The 20,716-nt window shown below is 37.1% G+C and overlaps 1 protein-coding gene across 2 annotated transcripts in view; it reads right to left on the bottom strand.

Moving 5' to 3' along the window:
* PPME1 (protein phosphatase methylesterase 1) overlaps nucleotides 1-20,716 on the bottom strand; it is an 88,031-nt gene that overhangs the window by 39,957 nt on the left and 27,358 nt on the right. For both annotated transcript variants that reach the window (XM_025894208.2, XM_025894207.2), the window contains exons 3-5: nucleotides 20,409-20,501; nucleotides 7,708-7,765; nucleotides 7,192-7,243 (exon numbers count right to left, since the gene is read on the bottom strand). In XM_025894208.2, coding sequence (XP_025749993.1) covers nucleotides 7,192-7,243; nucleotides 7,708-7,765; nucleotides 20,409-20,501 — 203 coding nt within the window. The remainder of the gene's footprint in view (nucleotides 1-7,191; nucleotides 7,244-7,707; nucleotides 7,766-20,408; nucleotides 20,502-20,716) is intronic.

The raw sequence follows: 20,716 nt of genomic DNA, 5'->3' as shown, positions 1-20,716 counted from the left end.
GAGAGAGAATGGTAGAGAGAGAGCATGAGAGGGAAGAAGGTCAGAGGGAGAAGCTGACTCCCTGCTGAGCAGGGAGTCCGATGCGGGACTCGATCCTGGGACTCCAGGATCATGACCTGAGCCAAAGGCAGTTGCTTAACCAACAGAGCCACCCAGGCACCCACTGCCGTATTCCTGACCTTAGGGGGAAAGCTCTCAGTTTTTCCCCATTGAGAATGATATTCGCTGTGGGTTTTTCATAGATGGTTTTTATAATACTGAGGTATGTATCCTCTATCCCTACACTCTGAAGAGTTTTAATCAAGAAAGGATGCTGTACTTTGTCAAATGCTTTTTCTGCATCTATTGAGAGGATCATGTTTCTCGTTCTTTCTTTTCTTAATGTACTGTATCACATTGAGTGATTTGCAGATGTTGAACCAACTTTGCAGCCCAGGGATAAATCCCACTTGGTCACGGTGAATAATCCTTTTAACGTACTGTTGAATCCTATTGGCTAGTATTTTGGTGAGAATTTTTGCACCCATGTTCATCAGGGATATTGGCCTGTAATTCTGCTTTTTGATGGGGTCTTTCTCTGATTTTGGGATCAAGGTAATGCTGGCCTCATAAAATGAGTTTGGAAGTTTTCCTTCCATTTCTATTTTTTGGAACAGTTTCAGAAGAATAGGTTTTAATTCTTCTTTAAATGTTTGGTAGAATTCCCCTGGGAAGCCATCTAGCCCTGGGCTCTTGTTTATTGGGAGATTTTTGATCACTGCTTCAATTTCCTTGGTGGTTATGGGTCTGTTCAGGTTTTCTATTTCTTCCTGGTTCAGTTTTGGTAGTTTACACATCTCTAGGAATGCATCCATTTCTTCCAGGTTATCTAATTTGCTGGCATACAGTTGCCCATAATATGTTCTTATAATTGTATTTCTTTGGTGTTAGTTGTGATCTCTCCTCTTTCATTCATGATTTTATTTATTTGCGTCCTTTCTCTTTTCTTTTTGATCAGTCTGGCCAGGGGTTTATCAATCTCCTTAATTCTTTCAAAGAACCAGCTCCTAGTTTCGTTGATCTGTTCTACTGTTCTTTTGGTTTCTATTTCATTGATTTCTGCTCTGATCTTTACTATTTCTCTTCTCCTGTAGGTTTAGGCTTTATTTGCTGTTCTTTCTCCAGCTCCTTTAGGTGTAGGGTTAGGTTGTGTATTTGAGACTTTTCTTGTTTCTTGAGAAAGGCTTGTATTGCTATATACTTTCCTCTTAGGACCACCTTTGCTGCATCCCAGAGATTTTGAACAGTTGTGTTTTCATTTTCATTGGTTTCCATGAATTTTTTTAATTCTTCTTTAATTTCCTGGTTGACCCATTCATTCTTTAGTAGGATGCTCTTTAGCCTCCAGGTATTTGAGTTCTTTCTGACTTTCCTCTTGTGACTGAGTTCAGTTTCAAAGCATTGTGGTCCGAAAATATGCAGAGAATGATCCCAATCTTTTGGTACCGGTTGAGACCTGATTTGTGACCTAGGATGTCATCTATTCTAGAGAATGTTCCATGGGCACTAGAGAAGAATGTGTATTCTGTTGCTTTGGGATGGAATGTTCTGAATATATCCGTGAAGTCCATTTGGTCCGGTGTGTCATTTAGTCTTTATTTCCTTGTTGATCTTTTGCTTAGATGATCTGTCCATTTCACTGAGGGGGTGTTAAGGTCCCCCACTATTATTGTATTGTTGTCAGTGTGTTTCTTTGATTTTGTTATTAATTGGCTTATATAATTGGCTGCTCCCATGTTAGGGGCATAAATATTTACAATTGTTAGATCTTCTTGTTGGATAGACCCTTTAAGGATGATACAGTGTCCTTCCTCATCTCTTATTATAGTGTTTGGTTTAAAATCTAATTTGTCTGATAGAAGGATTGAAGGATTGCCACCCCAGCTTTCTTTTGATGTCCATTAGCATGGTAAATGGTTTTCCACCCCCTCACTTTCAATCTGGAGGTGTCTTTGCATCTAAAATGAGTCGCTTGCAGACAGCATATCAGTGGGTCTTGATTTTTTATCCAATCTTATACTCTGTGTCCTTTGATTGGGGCAAATAGCCCATTAATTACATTCAGGGTAACTACTGAAAGATACGAATTTAGTGCCATTGTATTTTGTTCCCTGCAAGCCTGTAAGGTGACTGTAACTGTATATTGTCTCTGTTCTTCTCTGGTCTATGTTACTTTTAGGCTCTCTCTTTGCTTAGAGGACCCCTTTCAATATTTCTTGTAGGGCTGGTTTGGTGTTCACAAATTCTTTTAGTTTTTGTTTGTTCTGGAAGCTTTTTATCTCTCCTTCTATTTTCAATAACAGCCTAGTTGGATATAGTATTCTTGCCTGCATATTTTTCTGGCATAGTGCTCTGAATATATCATGCCGATCCTTTCGGGCCTGCCAGGTCTCTGTGGATAGGTCTGTTGTCAAGCTAATGTTTCTACTACTGTAGGTTACAGACCTCTTGTCCCGGGCTGCTTTCAGGATTTTCTCTTTGTCTCTGAGACTTGTAAGTTTTACTATTAGATGTCGGGGTGTTGACCTATTTTTATTGATTTTGAGAGGGGTTCTCTGTGCCTCCTAGAATTTAATACCTGTTTCCTTCCCCAAATTAGGGAAGTTCTCTGGTATAATTTGCTCCAATATACCCTCTGCCCCCCTCTCTCTTTCTTCTTCTTCTGGGATCCCAATTATTCTAATATTGTTTCATCTTATGGTATCACTTATCTCTCGAATTCTGCCCTCGTGATCCAGTAGTTGTTTATCTCTCTTTTTCTCAGCTTCTTTATTCTCCATCATTTGGTCTTCTATATCACTAATTCTCTCTTCTGCCTCATTTATCCTAGCAGTTAGAGCCTCCATTTTTGATTGCACCTTATTAATAGCCTTTTTGATTTCGAATTGGTTAGATTTTAGTTCTTTTATTTCTCCAGAAAGGGTTTCTCTAGTATCTTCCATGCTTTTTTCAAGCCCAGCTAGTATCTTTATAATCGTCATTCTAAACTCTAGTTCTGACATCTTACTGATGTCCGTATTGATTAGGTCCCTGGCAATCGGTACTGCCTTTTTTTTTGAGGTGAGTTTTCCCATTTTGTCATTTTTGTCCAGAGGAGAAGAGATGAACAAGAGAACAAAATGCTAACAGGGTAATAACCCCAGAAAAATATACACTAAACAAGTCAGAAGAGACCTGAAACCAGGGGAAAAGAAAGGGAAAGAAAAAGAAAAAAAAAAGGATATGATCAAATATGATCAGGCTGGTGAATATATCAGTGCCACACACAAGATTTTGGGCGTATTCTGGTCTGTTAGAAGAAACTTGCCTCCCAAAATTTTAAAGAAAGAAAAACTTATATATATACAAAAATAAGGGTAAGTATGATGAAGGGATGGAATATGACTGTAAAGATGAAAATTATAAAAGATTTTATAAAAGGAATTGATAAGAAGTTGGTTGAAAAAAGAAAGAAGAGAAATTAAAAAAAAAGGGAGAGAATGTGATCAGGCAGGAGACTAGAACAAAGCCATATACTAGAGATTTAGGGTATATTTTGGTCTATTAGAAGAAACTGTATCCCAAAATTTTAAAGAGAGAACAACTTACATATATACCAAAAATAAGGTTAACTACAATGAAGGGATAGAATATGACTCTAAAAATGAAAAATAAAAAAGATTTTTAAAAAAGGAATTGATAAGATGTTGGTTAAAAAAGGGAAAAAGAAAAATTCAAAAAAAATAGAAAAAGAAAATTTTAAAAAGTTAAGTTTGAAAGACTAAAGAATCCTGGGAAAAAAAGCCATGAATTCTATGTGCTGTATTCCCCTAGTGCTGGAGTTCTGCCATTCTCATTGATCGGTAAACTTGGTCTTGGCTGGCCATTCTTGCTGATCTTCTGGGGGAAGGGCCTGTCGCAGTGATTCTCAAGTGTCTTTGCCCGAGGAGGAATTGCACTGCCCCTGCCGTCTGGGCTAAGTAATCTGCTCGGGTTTGCTCTCGGGAGCTTTTGTTCCCTGCAAGTTTCCGTACAGCTTTGGAGGACGAGAGTGAAAATTGTGGCCCCAATCTCTGCCCCGGAGGAGCCAAGAACTCGGGGCCCCACTCCTCAGTGCGCCCCCAGAGAAAAGCAGTCAATCACTCCTGTCTCCCCAGTCTCCGGCCACACTCTGTGCTCACCCGGCCTGTGACCGAGCGTTTCTATCTCTGGCACACGACCCTGTTTGGAGTGTCCAAACCCAGCAGATCCCTGTGGTGCACTCCCGCGCCACTTCTCCCAGGGGAGGAAGGGGAGTCTCCCTGGATCTGCCACTTGTTGGGTGCCTGCTGGAAAAGCAGTGGCCCGACTGTGCCACAGATCAGTTTATGGCAACCCCGAGCTGAGAGCCCACTCCTTGGTTCCGTCTTTGCAGCCGGCTTCCCCACTCCAATACCTGGGAGCTCTGCTGCACTCAGGCACCCCCAGTCTTTCTGTGACCCCAAGGGTCCTGAGACCACACTGTCCCACGAGGGTTCCACCCCCTGCTTAGCCACTGGAGCGATGTCCCTCAGCGGAGCAGACTTCTAAAACTTCCAATTTTGTGCTCCACTGCTCTATCACTTGCTGGTAGCCGGATGAGGCTCCCTCCCCCCACGGTCTATCTTCCTGTATATCACCTCGAATTCACTTCTCCACACGTCCTACCTTCCAGAAAGTGGTTGCTTTTCTGTTCAGAGAGTTGCTGCTATTCTTTTCTTCGATCTCCTGTTGAGTTTGTAGGTGTTCAGAATGGTTTGATCCCTATCTAGCTGAATTCCTGGGACCAGACGAAATTTAGGTCTCCTACTTCTCTGTCATCTTGCTCCTCCTCCCTCTTCCTTTCTTTTTTGAAAATTTTTCTAGTTTTAATGAGGTATAACTGATAAGTAAAATTGTAATATATATAAAATATACAATGTGATGATTTGATATATGGATACATTGTGAAATGACTCTCACAATCAAGTTAATTAAACATACATTCTTTAATGTTCTCTCTACTTCTTACTAGCAATTCTTCATTACTTCAATCCCCTATTATAGTTAATAGATCTTTATATTAAACTTGCCCTGTTCAAATTCTAATGTCTTTTTTTCCTGATTGTCCCAGACTGATACAATATTAGGCAATGTATCGTTAAGGTCCTCAATTAATTCTCCATTTTTCTATAGAACGTCATCCAAGCTATCAGAACTCTTTAGCAGCCTGGCCACTTAGATGATGGATTTGTCAACAGTCAGGAAACCCTTTAAATCCTTAAAAATTGTTCACAAATCTTTCTAGAGGTATCACCAATATACTTGATTATTTGGGGCTTTATTGTTCTCACATTACAAAGGCATTAGGAATAACTCAGAGAGCAGATTTTTAGCTCCCTTTTCATGGTTTCTCAGGAATACGTTCATTGAATGGAATGGTATCATACATTGTTATTTCTCTCTCTCTCTCTCTCTCTGCCAAGCACTATAGTTGAATGATCACAATTCTGCTCTATTAACTGTGTGCCTCATACAGTTCATTCTTTAATCTATGAGTTAGTGTCCTCACTGTTTTGTTTGTTTTTTTTTAAATAATATCTGGGGACGCCTGGGTGGCTCAGTTGGTTAAGCGACTGCCTTCGGCTCAGGTCATGATCCTGGAGTCCAGGGATCGAGTCCCGCATCGGGCTCCCTGCTCAGCAGGGAGTCTGCTTCTCCCTCTGACCCTCCCCCCTCTCATGCTCTCTCTCTCTCTCTCTCATTCTCTCAATTAAATAAATAAAATCTTAAAAAAAAACCAAGATAATATCTGGACTACAGAATAATGTAGATAATTAAAATAAATAACTTAAATAATTTATTCTTTTTTAAAAAAAGATTTATTTCTTTATTTAGAGAGAGAGTGCAGTGGGGAGAGAGAGAGAATCTCAAGTAGACTCCCCCCAAAGCATGGAGCCTGACATGGGACTTGATCTCATGACTCTGAGATCACAACCTGAGCCGAAACCAACAGTTGGATGCTTAACCAACTGTGTGTTCCAATAAATTATTTATTCTTAATAAATGCCTAATTTACACTTAATAAAGCCTGGCAGACAGAAAGCACACAAATAGCACCTACTATAACATTAAACCTATGGCCACATGAGTTTGAGTTCTGAAGGAAACACAATTTACTCTTGGATTAAAACACTAAAGTAGGGCGCCTGGGTGGCTCAGTTGGTTAAGCGACTGCGTTCGGCTCAGGTCATGATCCTGGAGTCCCGGGATCGAGTCCCACATCGGGCTCCCTGCTTGGCAGGGAGTCTGCTTCTCCCTCTGACCCTCTTTCCTCTTGTGCTCTCTATCTCTCATTCGCTCTCTCTCAAATAAATAAATAAAATCTTTAAAAAAAAAAACACTAAAGTAAGAAGAGACAAGATATTTTTGGCTACAAGTTGGTCAAATACTTCAGAGACCATGTATTAAAGCAGGGTAGTTAGAAGAATCCTGTTTACAATATAGGTCAGTGGTTCCTAAACACCAGTCACAGGACTGGCTGCATAAGATTTCTTTATAAAGCTTTATCAAAATATAAATAAATGCCCAGATCCCCCTGGTAGAAGCACTAATTCAGCAGGTCTGGGATAAGGCCAAATCATCTGTATTTTAATCACTTTTTAGGTGATTCTAATGAGTGACCAGGTTTGAGGCCATTGTATATACTACCACCATCTTGTACTTGGAGGTCCAGGGTATAATTAATTATTCTTTAATACCTTGTTCTTGTCTTACTAGGAAGCTGGACAAAGAACGTGGGCAGGATACCTTAAAAACATCATACAGGGTAGGGCCTTTTGTATACAACCACTTTCTAAGCATAAGTTCCCAATAGATATCCAGATTCTATTCAACTCTGTCAATAGAAGAAAACTTTGCAAAAAGCAACACAAACTCAAAGAATTTTCAAGTGCTTTATGTGATGACTATAACACTGAATATATCAAGAAAGATGGAGGTTTCTTTCAAGTTTAAATACTAAGAAGATACCAAATACAGAGGAAAGACAACAGAAGTAAAATATTCTCTATGTTAATTTTTGTCCAACAATCTCACCAGGAGAGTAATAGTTATACTACTATTTATAACAGTAATGGAAGCCAGGTGATGTATAAACAATATTATGTTACTTACTTTGCCATTGTTTCTGCAGACAGGTCTTCAGAATTCTTGACTTTTGTTTCACCTAAAAAGAAAATATTTAAAAAATAAAATTCTCAATGATAGGAATTATAAAAGCAAGAGTATTCTCTTTCAAAAATCTCATTTTGGGGAATGAAATTCAGACTTTATAATTGTGTATGATGGACTTAGCAAGGATTTTCTATGTTACAGATCCATCTTTATAGTTGGCCACCCTAAGGAGGATATAATTCCAGTACCCTAGCAAAGATCCATCCATATTCCTTACACATCACTGCATCAGAATTTGGCTACATTAAAGGACATTTTTTTTTAAGCTAAACAACAACACATATATGTGTGTGTATATTTATAAAATATCTTTTATAGAAACTAAGACTTCCCTCAAAGAGCCCAAATGGAACAGGCCAGGTTATTTTGTGACCACACTGAAATTTGTAATAACACTATTCAAAGGGGTTGGCAAATATATCATTGAGTCAATGACTAATTAAGAACATCACTCACCATGACCTCGCAGATCTAAAGCCACAATCCTACACTGAACCCTACTAATGATCGCCGCCTAGGAAGATAAGGAAAATCTGGGTTAGTAAGTCTTTCCCCATCACCAACAATAACTTTGTTGAATGGACTGCCATCAGAATTCAAGAACCTCAAAATAATCAAAGGAAGACGTTTCACTTTTTTCCTTATTTGAGTATAGCTGACATACATTGTTACATTAGTTTCAGATGTATGTATAACACAGTGATTTGACAGGTTTATACACTGTTATGCTCACCACATACAACACTATTACAGTATCATTGACTATATGCTGTGCCTTTTATTCCTGTGACTTACTCATTCCATAACTGGAAGCCTGTATCTCCCACTCCCCTTCACCCGTTTTGCCCATTCCCCCATCCTCATCCCTCTGGCAACAATCAGTTTGTTCTTTGTATTTATAGCTCTGATTCTGCTTCTTGTTTGTTAATTCATTTTTTTTTTAGATTCCACATATGAATGGAATCATACAGTATTTGTCTTTCCCAGTCTGACTTATTTCACTTAGCATAATACCCTCTGGATCTAACCATGTTGTCATAAATGGCATGATCTCATTATTTTTTATGGCTGTGTAATATTCTATTGTGTGTATATATCACATCTTCCTTATCCATTTGATTAGCAATGGACACTTAGGTTGCTTCTATATCTTGGCTATTATAAATAATGCTGCAGTAAACATAGGGGTGCATGTACTTTTCAAATTAGTGTTTTCATTTTCTTTGGGTAAATACCCAGGAATGGAATTAATGGATATATGATCTTTCTACTCTTAATTTTTTGAGGAACCTCCATACTGTTTCCACAGCAGCTGTACCAATTTACATTCCCACCAACAGTGCACAATAGATGCAGAAAAAGCATTTGATAGAATTCAACATCCATTCATAACAAACCTCTCAAAAAAGTGAGTTTAGAGGGAACATACCTCAATATACTAATAAAGCCCAAATACAAAAAACCTACAGCTAACATCATACTCAATGATAAAAAACTGAGAGCTTTTCATCTAAGATCAGGAACAAGACAAAGATGCTCACTCTTCCCACTTCTGTTCAACGAAGTACTGGAAGTACTAGCCACAGCAATCAAATTATATTCCCCTAACAGTGCACAATGGTTACCTTTTGTCTACAGCCTTTCCAATGCTTGTCTCTTGTCTTTTTGATAATAGCCAACAGTTGTGAGGTGATAACTCATTATGGTTTTGATTTGCATCTTCCTGATTAGAGATGTTGAATATCTTTGCATGTACCTGTTGGGCATTTGTATGTTCTCTTTGGAAAAATGTCTATTCAAGTCTTTTGTCCATTTTTTTAAAGGTTTTATTTATTTATTTCAGAGAGAGAGAGAGAGCATGAGAGAGACAGAGATCACGAGCAGGGGGGAGGAATAGAGGGAGAAGCAGACCCCCCCTGAGCAGGAAGTCCTATGCGGGACTCAATCCCACGACCCTGGGATCATGACCTGAGCTGAAGGCAGACGCTTAACCACCTGAGCCACCCAGGTGCCCTTCTGTCCATTTTTTAATTGGATTTTTTGCTGTTATTGAGTTATATGGATTCCTTACATATTTTGGATATTAACCACTTATCAGATAGGTGGTTTGCAAATATTTTCTCCCATTCTGTAAGTTGCTTTTTCATTTTGCTGATAGTTTTTTCTTTTTCTTTTTTCTTTTCTTTTGGCTATGCAGAAGCTTTGGGGTTTGATGTACTCTCACTTGTTTCTTTTTGCTTTTGTTGCTTGTGCTTTTTGTGCCATACCCAAAAAATCACTGTCAAAACTAACGTCAAGGGGCTTTCCCCCCATGTTTTCTTCTAGTAGTTTTACAGGTTCAGGTCTTACATTTAAATCTTTAAACCATTTCAAGTTAATTTTTGAGTGATGTAAGATAAGGAGTCCACTTTCATTCTGCATGTGGTTATCCAGTTTTCCCAGCACCACTTATTGAAGAGACTATCCTTTCTCCATTGAGTCTTCTTGGCACCCCATCACATATTAGTTAATCATATATGTATGGCTTTATTCCTGGGGTCTTGATTCTGTCCCATTGGCCTACGTGTCTATTTTTAAACCAGTACCATACTGTTTTGATTACTATAGCTTTGGATTCAAATATGAAATCAGGAATTGTGATGCCTGGCTTCTTCTTTCTAAGGACTGTTTTGGCTATTCAGTAGCTTTTGCTGTTCCACCCAACTTTTAGGAATTTTTTTTTTCTATTTCTGTGGAAAATGTCATTGGAACTTTGACAGGTATTGCATTGAATCTGTAGAGGGTTTTGGGTAGTATGAACATATTAACAATATTAATTCTTCTGATCCATGAACATGGGGTACCTTTCCATTTTTCTGTGTCTTCTTCAATTTCTCTCATCAATGTCTTGTAATTTTCAGTGTACAAATCTTTCACCTCCTTGCTTAAATTTATTCCTAAGTATTTTATTTATTTGCTATTGTAGATGGCATTGTTTTCTTTTTCTGATAGTTCAGTGTTAGCGTATTAAATCACATTTTAAAAAATCAGCTAGAGGTGCATCTGGTTGGCTCAGTTGGGGGGGTCATGCAACTCCTGATCTTGGGGTTGTGAGTTCAAGGCCCAAATTGTGGGTAGAGATTACTTAAAATAAGTAAATAAAATTTTCTAGGAATCACCTAGAAAAGCAAGTCTCTTTCTATTTCTATTACTCTAATGAATACCTTTAAAAAGAATAATGGACTGAAATTCTACTATACTTTGCTTATTTGTTCCTGAAAGCTAACTTACAAGAATTATTTAACACATTATGGTGGTAGTAAAGCCTTCAATGCCAAAAACAAATCTGTATTCTGGAAATAAAATTAAGTGACGGGGCACCTGGGTGGCTCAGTTGGTAAAGCGTCTGCCTTCGGCTCAGGTCATGATTTCAGGGTCCTGGGATCGAGCCCCGCATCGGGCTCCCCACTCAGTGGGAAGTCTGCTTGTCCCTCTGCCTCTGCCCTTCCTCTTGCTCATGCTAATAAATAAAAATAAATCTTAAAACAATTAAGTGGCAAAGATACTGTCAAATTAGCTTTATTGCTCTACATTTGAAAAAAAGCAAAATATTCACTTGAAGGGAATAACTGCCAATTCCAACTTTATCTTGAAAGCAATAATTTATGATCTATGTGCCTGTCATTAAACATTGACAATAATGTTAAAAACAGATTTTCCATTCGCTTAACAAATCTTTCTATACTACATCTTTTTAAAATCTGGCACCAACTGAGTAATGCGATTACAGTATGAAAAAGATGGGCAATGTTCTGCTCTCATAATGTTTACATCCTAGTGTGGCAAACGAAGACCAGGAAACAATGAAAGAACTAAGTAAATTCAGAGAGTAACATGTTTTATAAATAATAAGAAAGTGTCAGAACATGTCCATAATAATTATTCTCTTTAAAGGTATTCATTAGAGTAATAGAAGTAGAAACAGACTTGCAAATGGCAAGATTTCATTCTGTTTGATGGCTGAATAATATTCCATTGTGTGTGTGTGTGTGTGCGTGTGTGTACACATGTACACACATCTTTATCCATTCATCCATCAATGGATATCTGGGCTCTTTCCATAGTTAGACTATTGTGGACATTGCTGCTATAAACACTGGGGTGCATGTGCCCCTTAGAATCACTATGTTTGTATCCTTTGGATAAATACCTAGTAGTGCAATTGCTGGGCCACAGGGTAGCTCCATTTTTAACTTTTTGAGAAACCTCATCTTGTTTTCCAGAGTGGCTGCACCAGTCACTCTGGGGAGGGTTCCCCTTTCTCTGCATCCTCACCAACAACCTGTTGCTTCCTGAGTTGTTAATCTTAGCGATTCTGACAGCTATAAGGTGGTATGTCATTGTAGTTCTGATTTGTATTTCCCTGATGCTGAATGCTGTTGAGCATTTTTTCATGTGTCCGTTAGCCATCTGTATGTCTTCTTTGGAGACGTGTCTGTTCATGCCTTCTGCCCATTTCTTGGATGGATTTTTTGTTTGGGGGTGTTGAGTTTGATGAGTTCTTGATAGATTTTGGATACCAGCCCCTTATCTGTTACATCATTTCAAATATCTTTTCCCATTCCATAGGCTGTCTTTTAGTTTTGTCGACTGTTTCCTTTGCTGTGGAAAAGCTTTTTATCCTGTTGAAGTCCCAATAGTTCATTTTTGCTTTTGTTTCCTTTGCCAAGATTTATTTTAGAGAGAGAGAGAGAACATGTGCACACAAGGGGGGGTGGTGCAGAGGGAGAGAATCTTCAAGCAGTCTCCCCACTGAGCGTGGAGCCCACTATGAGGCTCAATCTCATCAGATCATGACCTGAGCTGAAATCAAGAGTCGAATGCTCAACTGACTGAGCCACCCAGCTGCTCCATTTTTTTGGTAGTTTTTTGATTACTGATTCAATTTTGTTTCTTGTAATTGGTTTATTCAGATTTTCTCTTTCTTCCAATTCAGTTTTGGAAGATTGTACGTTTCTAGGAACTTATCCATTTATGCTAGGTTGTCCAGTTTGTTGGCATATAATTTTTCATAGTATTCTCTTACAATCATTTGTATTTCTGTGGTATCAGTTGTTACTTTTCTTTCATTTCTGAATTTACCTATTTGCGTCCCATTTTTTCTTGATGAGTCTAGCGAAGGATTTGTCAATTTTATTTATCTTTTCAAGATAAATAAATCAAGAACTTACTCTTGATTTCACTGATTTTTTTATTGTTCTCTTAGTCTCTCCATCTTTTATTTCTGCTCTGATCTTTACTATTTCCTTTCTTCTGCTCACCTTGGGCTTTGTTTGTTTTTTCTAGTTCCTTTAGCTGTAAGATTAGACTGTTCTGATTTTTTTCCTTGTTTCTTGAGATAGGCTTGAATTGCTATATAATTCCCTCTTAGAACAGCTTTTGCCGCAACCCAGAGATTTTATGGCTTTTACTTCTTGTGGTTAACTTTTGAAAGTTAACCTGCCCCAACATCATATATGAATGTTCTTAAGTTTTGTTTTTTTAATTCAGTAGTTTAATCCATTTGGATTGTTATTTTTGTTGTATATTAAATTTTCTTTATTCCTTCTCCAAATATCACACTATTGATAGTTTTAGAATATCTTTTGATATCTGAGAGGGCGTGTCCCTTCTCACTTTTTCAAAATTATCTTGGTCATCACTGGGCATGTATTCTTCTGTGTGTATTTTAGAGTTTGTTGATCAAGTCTCATGAAAAATCCAATTGAGATTTTAACATGTTTATCAGATTCATACAGGAACATGATTTACTTGTCTATTCAGGCTTTCCTTTATATCCTTCTGTGAAGTTTAATGTTTTCTCCATAAATGTCTTACACTTTTTTTAATAGGGCTTATGCCCAGATATTTTATAGTTTTGTTGCTTTTTAGGAATAGGATCATTTTTCCTGTCATATTTCCAAATTTATAAAGTGCTAATACTTAGAAAAGGCAGATTTTAAGATACTGATTTTGTAAACTATGGCTTAACTAGTAGTTTCTCAGCTGATTTTCTAGGAGGACAATATTTTGAAATAATGACAATTCTCAATATTTTCAAATCTTGAAAACTCATTTTTCTTTCTAGTTTTATTGTTTGGCCAGAACCTCCAGTATAAATGCTGGAAAAAGCATCCTTATCTTGTCCCTGACTTTAAAAGAAAGTGTCTAATGTTTCACCACTAAGTCTATTTATATAATTTTCTGGTATATAAACTTAATAAAGTTAAGGGAGTTCTTCACCTATTCCCAGTTGCCAAGAGTTTGCAACCTAAGTGAGTACTGTATTTGATCAAGACCCTTTTTGGTATCAAGTGAACTGAGAGATTAATTACACTGATGGATTTTCTAATGCTGAACCATTCCCAGATTCTTATGATAAAACCTAGTAGGTTACAGTGTATTATTATTTTACTACACTATTGGATTCCATCTGCTGTTATTTAGAATTTGCATCTATTTTATAAGTGAAATTGGTTCATAGTCTTCCTGAATTTTTGTGGCCTAGTTTTGGTATTAGACTGATGCTACATTCATAAATAAATTGGGTAGCCTAAAACAGTACTATTCTAAGTAGTGTTTATACATGGTGAAAAAATTTAATTAAACATTCTCCTTTTTGGGAGAAATTAACATACCATAAGATATCAAATATTTAGAATTGTGTAATATAAGAAAAACCTTTTAACTAGTCTGCCTGCCTCCATTTGTGTCTCTGGCCCAATCCATTAGCTATAGTAGTATCTTGATTAACAACCTTCAATAACTTATTGCCTAAAACAGTGATACTCAATTAGATGTAGGTAGAAGTATATCAAAATATTCAACTTCCCTGAACTTTCCGTCTGGATGTGTTTGTGATTATTTCAAGCAAAACATGCTTTCCACACCCCCTCCCTAATTTTGACATGCCTAAGATATATTTAATGTGGATATGGATGGGGAAGTGTTTAAAAACAGTTCCCTCTATTATTACCCTGAAATAAAGACATAAGGTGTAATTCCCTAGCCTGGTATAAAAGGCCCTCCTATAATTTTGCCCGTGTGATCTCTCTAGTCACTTCCTGTCCTGCTCCCCACCCCCATACTTTAGACTCAAGCTACTTAAAATTTCCAAAACATACTTCATTGTTACAGCCTTCATTGCTTCTGCATTTCTCTCTCCTTGGAACGCCTTCTTTACTAATCCAACTTCTATTAAGTCTTCAAAACCTAGTTCAGATGTCCTCTTTCTTAATGCAACTTTCTTTATAGTCCCCTCAATCATCACCAGAGTTAATAATTCCCTCCTCTGTTACTTTTGTATCTTGCATATAGATGCTATAAATTTATCTAAAACTGAGTGCTTGAGTCAAGCACTTTATCAAGCGGCTCATTTCTTTTACTCATTCTCACAATTTCCCTATTGACTTAGGTAGCGTTATACCCATTTTACAGACTGAGAAACTAAAGTTTGACAGATTAAGCTGTTTTGAGATTAAAACCCATTTGTTTGAAATGAAAGCTTTTATTTGGGGGGGGCGTGTTATTTGTATACACGTACCATCTTCATCTTTCCGATCTTCCCCATTACACTCAAAACATGGTACAAACAAGAGGATAGGACGTGTTTAATTCTCTGCTGTATCCACAGCACCTAACATAAGGCCTGGTACAAAGTGGGGATTTAACAGGTTATTTCCTGATTAGCTGATCTTATTAAAAAGTGAAATCTCTTTTTTCTGTCCTTAGTAACCCAGCACAAAACCTGAATTAGAGAATATACTCAAGTAATTATTTGCTAACATGAACTGAATTAACTGGAAGAAGAAACAGAAATCAGCAGACACTTCAGATTCAATTCACACTTGGTTGGTTCCAGGTCCCTCAGAGTTACCAAAGCTGATAACTGGAGACTGGCAAAACCTAGGCTTCTGAGGCTGCATGTGCTAATGAGATACCACTGCTCCTATCCTTTCTGTCAAACTTCAATTTCTGCTTAGTTCTGGATTCTCCAACAGTGATTAGGCCAGTCTGCTATACCCAGTACTTGCCGATGGGTGAAGGCTACAGAGTCCTAAGTATAACCCACTATATATGATCATTATAGTAACAACTACTTTATTGGATATACCCAAGGAATAAAGGATTGCAAAAAATTAATTTTCTAGAAACCTAAACCCGATCCTTTAAAACACCATAATTTCCCTCTATTAGTTATAACTCTTCGCTAGTTCCACAAAAATGACTATATATATATATCTTTTATTTACTTTTATTTATTTATCTTTTTACTTACTTTTCTCCTGTTACTAAAGCCAGAGTAGAAAATGCTTTCTTGATAGTTAAGAGGATTTCTTTGGGTGAATCTCCGAATCACCCTCCCAAAAAAAGAAAACCACAAAACATTTAGATGGAAAATGAGTTATATTCAGGTCCAGGAATTTTACAGAGTGCTGGATAAGAAGGAACTCTGAAAGATACATTCATAATTAAATCCTCGAATATGCATTGTGCTAGTACACTACTGAGATGATCCTTACTTTTCCCCTGTAGAAGTCCTGAGCTGCTCTGAAATAGTCCTAATCATTCCAAGTTCTGCCTTATGTGTGTCAAAAATATGGCTCCATGGTTTCTGCCCTGAGTCCTTACTCTTCAGTAGTACAGAACCAGTCTTCAGAGAAACATGCACACTGGAGACAGATATAGGTAGATTTGAGTTTTGGTACTGTCATTGGCTGTGATTCCTCTAAATTTCAATGTTCTCATCTGCCTAACTTTATAGAAATACAGAAAGAATTAAATGGGATCATGCACATAAGCACTTAGCACAGTAACTGGCATCTAGTAAATGTTTAAAAGATCTGGTTGACATTTAAAAATTATTACTATAGTTGAAGGTAAACATTACATCTCCCAAGTCTTTCCTTTTTTCAGGCCAAACATTTTCAGTTCCTTCAACTGCTCCTTGACTGCTATAGTTTCAAGTATTCTAATCATGGCTGCTTTTTCCTGGACAAGTTCCAGTCTGCCAGTGTCCCTTTAACTTGTGGTATCCAGAACTGAATACAAACTTTCAATTGAATACAAACTTTTTCCTCTGAAAATAGTTTCCATTAAGAAAAAACAAATCTTTAAGTTACAAAAGTAATAAGATATATACATACAACTGAAAAACAAAATCTAGAAAACAAAAAAAAAAACAGAAAAAAAATCAGTTTTTTTCCAAAGTGTCCAGGAAGAATTGTATGTATGCATGCATGTATTTATTTGTATTTTTTAAAGACTTATTTATTTATTTGACAGAGAGATAGAGAGCGCGCACGCACATGCAGGGTAGCTGCAGAGGGAGGAGGAGAAGCAGGCTCCCCACTGAGCAGGGAGCCTGACGTGGGGCTTGATCCCAGACCCTGGGATCATGACCTGAGCCGAAGGCAGACACTTAACCGACCAAGCCACCCAGGTGCCCCAAGAATTGTTTGTTTTGTTTTCATATTTTATGTATTTATTTGCGAGAGAGAGGGAAAGGGAGAAACAGGCTTCCCACTGAGCAGGCAGCTTGATGAGGCGCTTGATCTGAGATCATGACCCGAGCCAAAGGCAGACACACCTAACTGACTGAGCCACCCAGGCTCCCCTGGAGAATTGTTTTTATTTTTTCTAATTTTTTTTCCTTTTTTTCTTATTATTTTATTTATTTGACAGAGAGAGACAGAGCGAGAGAGGGAACACAAGCAGGGGGAATGGAAGAGGGAGAAGCAGGCTTCCCACTGACCAGGGAGCCCAATGCAGGGCTTGATCCCAGGACCCTGGGATCATGACCTGAGCTGAAGGCAGACACTTAATGACTGAGCCACCCAGGTGCCCCCTAGGAGAACTGTTTTTAAACATTGCATAATATTATGTCTTATAGGTACATCCAGTTTATTTAACCATTTACTTATTGTTGGACACTGGGATTGCTAATTTTAGACAAAAAGCTTTTCACGTATTTGGTATTATTTCCTTAGAACAGATTCCTAGAAGTATGACGTCTGTGTCAAATGGTATAAATATATTGATAATTCAATCAAAGTGCTAAATTACTTTCCAAGAGCGCTCTATTTGACACTAAGGAAAAGAACAATGAAGTAGGAGCTAGAAGATGTGATTTCTAGTCCCAGTGTTTGAAAGTATTTGTTTTCTAATGCCTTTGCCAACACTGAGAATTCGTTTTAGAAAATATTAATTTGATATCTAAAAAAAATGATACCTCCCATGTGAATCATATCTGATTACTAGTGAGTATGAACTTTCTCATGTCTGTTTGTTCTCCATGAACTGTGTCTTCATGTCCTTTGGTCTTGCATATCCTGTGTCTGGGATTTTTCTAACCATGTTATATAACTTTATGTATCAGCCATATGTAAATGACTTACTAACATTTGATAAAGCCTTTAGAATGATTACATCTTTTCTGCTTTCTCAAACAGGATACAATGAACAAAATTTATCCTTTTCTTAATTGTTCAAAGTCAGTTTTAACTATTCAAGGAATAACTATTGAGCACCAACTGCAGGACAGGCCCTGTATGCTGTCATATCAAAAATGAGTAAGGCACAGTTCCTGCTGTCAAGGATCTCATGATCTAGCATCATAAATATCAATCAGAGTTGTTCATCTCTTCCTTTGGCTGTCAGTATACTTGTCCCGCTGCTATGCTAGTGTCTTTTTGTTTCTATTTTACTACAGTATTGTACCAATCATCATCTGGGTGGATGTCTGAGGGTAAGTCTGTCTCTCAGGATCATGAGGTGCTTGGGCTTATTCCTGCTGTTTGCCATGGCTGCCTTCTGGATCATGTTCTAGTGCTTACAAAAATATGACCTCTGGAGTCAAGTCAATTGCCAGAGCACTAACTTTTACATAGCCGTTTTTATTTTCAAAGCACTACCACATATAAACTCATTCAGTGGGCTGGTACACTGTCAGGAATCACAACAAAAAAGGGCAGGTAAATTTAACCAGCTATTAAGCTCAGTGGTAAGGAATTTCCTTGATTATACAAGTAAACCAGGTAAACAACTGGGACATAATGACCTATCTATAAAAGACTTTCACAAAGTATGGGATGCCAACAGATGTTTTAGAAAAAAGAAACTGAGTGGTCAAATACATTTGGAAGACATAGTTGAAATGAAATAGATTTATTTAGAAGAACATCCTGAAGGCTTTAATAACATACTGATATATAGTGAATTTCTGAGAGAAATCGGAGAAAGATATATATATATGTTATATTTCTTAAGCTCATTTAATCACAAAACCCCTATTTCATTGATATCTCATGGCACTTGTAATCTGTAGACTATACTTTGGTAAAAGAAGAACTAGAGATTTCCTCTACAATAACATGTATAATAATGTCAGCAGTTATTTATCAATCACTTCCTCTATGCCAGTCACTTTCCATGTTATTTCATCATTTCTATGAGATAAAAATATTTAATATCAATATATGTCAACAAATCACTTATTATAATATTTGTACATGACTTTAAAATTTACAGTTTTCACAGTCCATTATTTTACATAATTTTCAAAGAAACCTTGAAGTATAAGAAGACTGTATTTGGAGAATAAAGGCTTACATGTCTTGTTCTATTGGTTCAGGGCAACCAGAGTACATTTACTTACTACTATACTACATATGCTTACTACTATAGTTGCTACATTAGGAACAGGCATGTGATGCCATTACTCATTCATTCAAGAAACATTTCTTGAGCATACAATTATGTGCCAGGCATAACTAACCCATGGTCTTCACCTCACAATCTAGTTATCTAGTTGTTAGTTATCTAGAACGTTAATGATCAAAGTGATGCTACTAAATGTGAAATGTGGCGAGTCCAAACTGGAGCTGTGTTATAAGTGCCTATAATACACACAGAATTTCAAAGACAGTATAAAAAATAAAGTGAAATATCTCAGTAGTAAATTTTATACTGATTATCTACTAAAATGATACTACTTTGGGTACAATGGGTTAAATAAGATATATATTATTAGAAACAATTTCACCTGTTTCTTTTTACCTATTTTATGTCTCTACTAGATTTTAAAATTGCATATGTGGCAAAAAATTTACATATATGGTTTGCATTATATTTCTATTGGATGACACAGGTGTAGGGAGATGAAAGAGCCTGGCACTTAGAGGCAAATCAGCTATGTCCTAAAGTTTGCTACTTTGAAAGGAAGTAGCAAACAAGATAGGAATCAAATCATTTAATAATTTAATAACAGATGAGTAAGTGCCTATGTGTTGAGAACTATTCCCAGTAATCCTGCTGCCAGGAACATAACAGTATGTTCAGGACCCTCCTCAATTCCATAGCCATCTAGCTCCAGTTACCTAGCACTGCATTCCCACTTGCTCCCATTTTCTGTCCCTCAGACTCCTTAGAGGTAAACAGAAGAAGTAGGTAAATCTCCCTGATATAAGCCAAAAGAAAGGACAATCTCATTTTAATAGGAATGTTGCTAGTATTTTCCTTAGCAGCACCTCTCCTTGCACAGTCAAGAACATCAGGAAGATCTAGAACTGGTAGCATTGACATAGACATACATCTTCTACTCTAGACAAGGGTACCATCAACTAAATATTGTTTACTTCCCAGTAGCTCACAAGTATCATTAAAATATAAAGCATTATTTTAAAAAAGAAAAAAATCTTTCCAAATAGTTAGGGAACATCTCCATGTGCAAAGTACTATGCTAGGGTCTATGAAGGAGACAAATAAAGACAAACATTATCTCTACCTAAAGAACTTGAATAGAATATTTCTGCTTATCTATTACTTAGATTACTTAGATACAGACCCCCACGTTTGACCAGGAACAAATCCCATCTCCCTCATCCCAATGCAATATATATAGAACATTTTATAAAATGTTTGAAGAATTCATGCACTAAAGCTTACCCCAGTTAAGAACTTTAAAGAACATGTGATCTTGGACCTAACATGAAAAATATTCACAATCAACTCACACCCCTACCGTTCTTATATCAAGCTATATGAATGAATACAGAAGGAAGAATGAGGTTAGTCAAATTCATCCAGAAGTGAACAATGATTGTGCTAACATCAACTTCTATTATCAACTACTTACTTACCGTGAACACAGCCCAGGAAAGGGCAGAATGGCCTCCTCCATGCAGAAGGAGTAGAACAGGACCCTCTGAACCACTCTTGTAAACTCGAAAAGTGTATGAATAGTTAAAGATAATATATCTAAGCTTTTGCTCACTGAAGTTTTTGATTGATTATTTAATCATTAATAATACTGACTAGAAAACTCAGGCAGTACACAAGGCTTTATGTAAAGCTGCAGACTTCCAAACTTAAGAGACACTTAAATAAAAGTTTCTGAAATACCAAACCTGTTTTTGAAGCATGGAGCCAGTATGACCACTTTTTCAAC

The sequence above is a fragment of the Callorhinus ursinus genome, unplaced genomic scaffold, assembly GCF_003265705.2.
Source record: "Callorhinus ursinus isolate GAN/ISIS: 27379988/994484 unplaced genomic scaffold, GSC_fseal_2.0 scaffold35, whole genome shotgun sequence".
NCBI lineage: Eukaryota > Metazoa > Chordata > Mammalia > Carnivora > Otariidae > Callorhinus > Callorhinus ursinus.
This window is presented reverse-complemented; position numbering and strand designations above follow the sequence as displayed.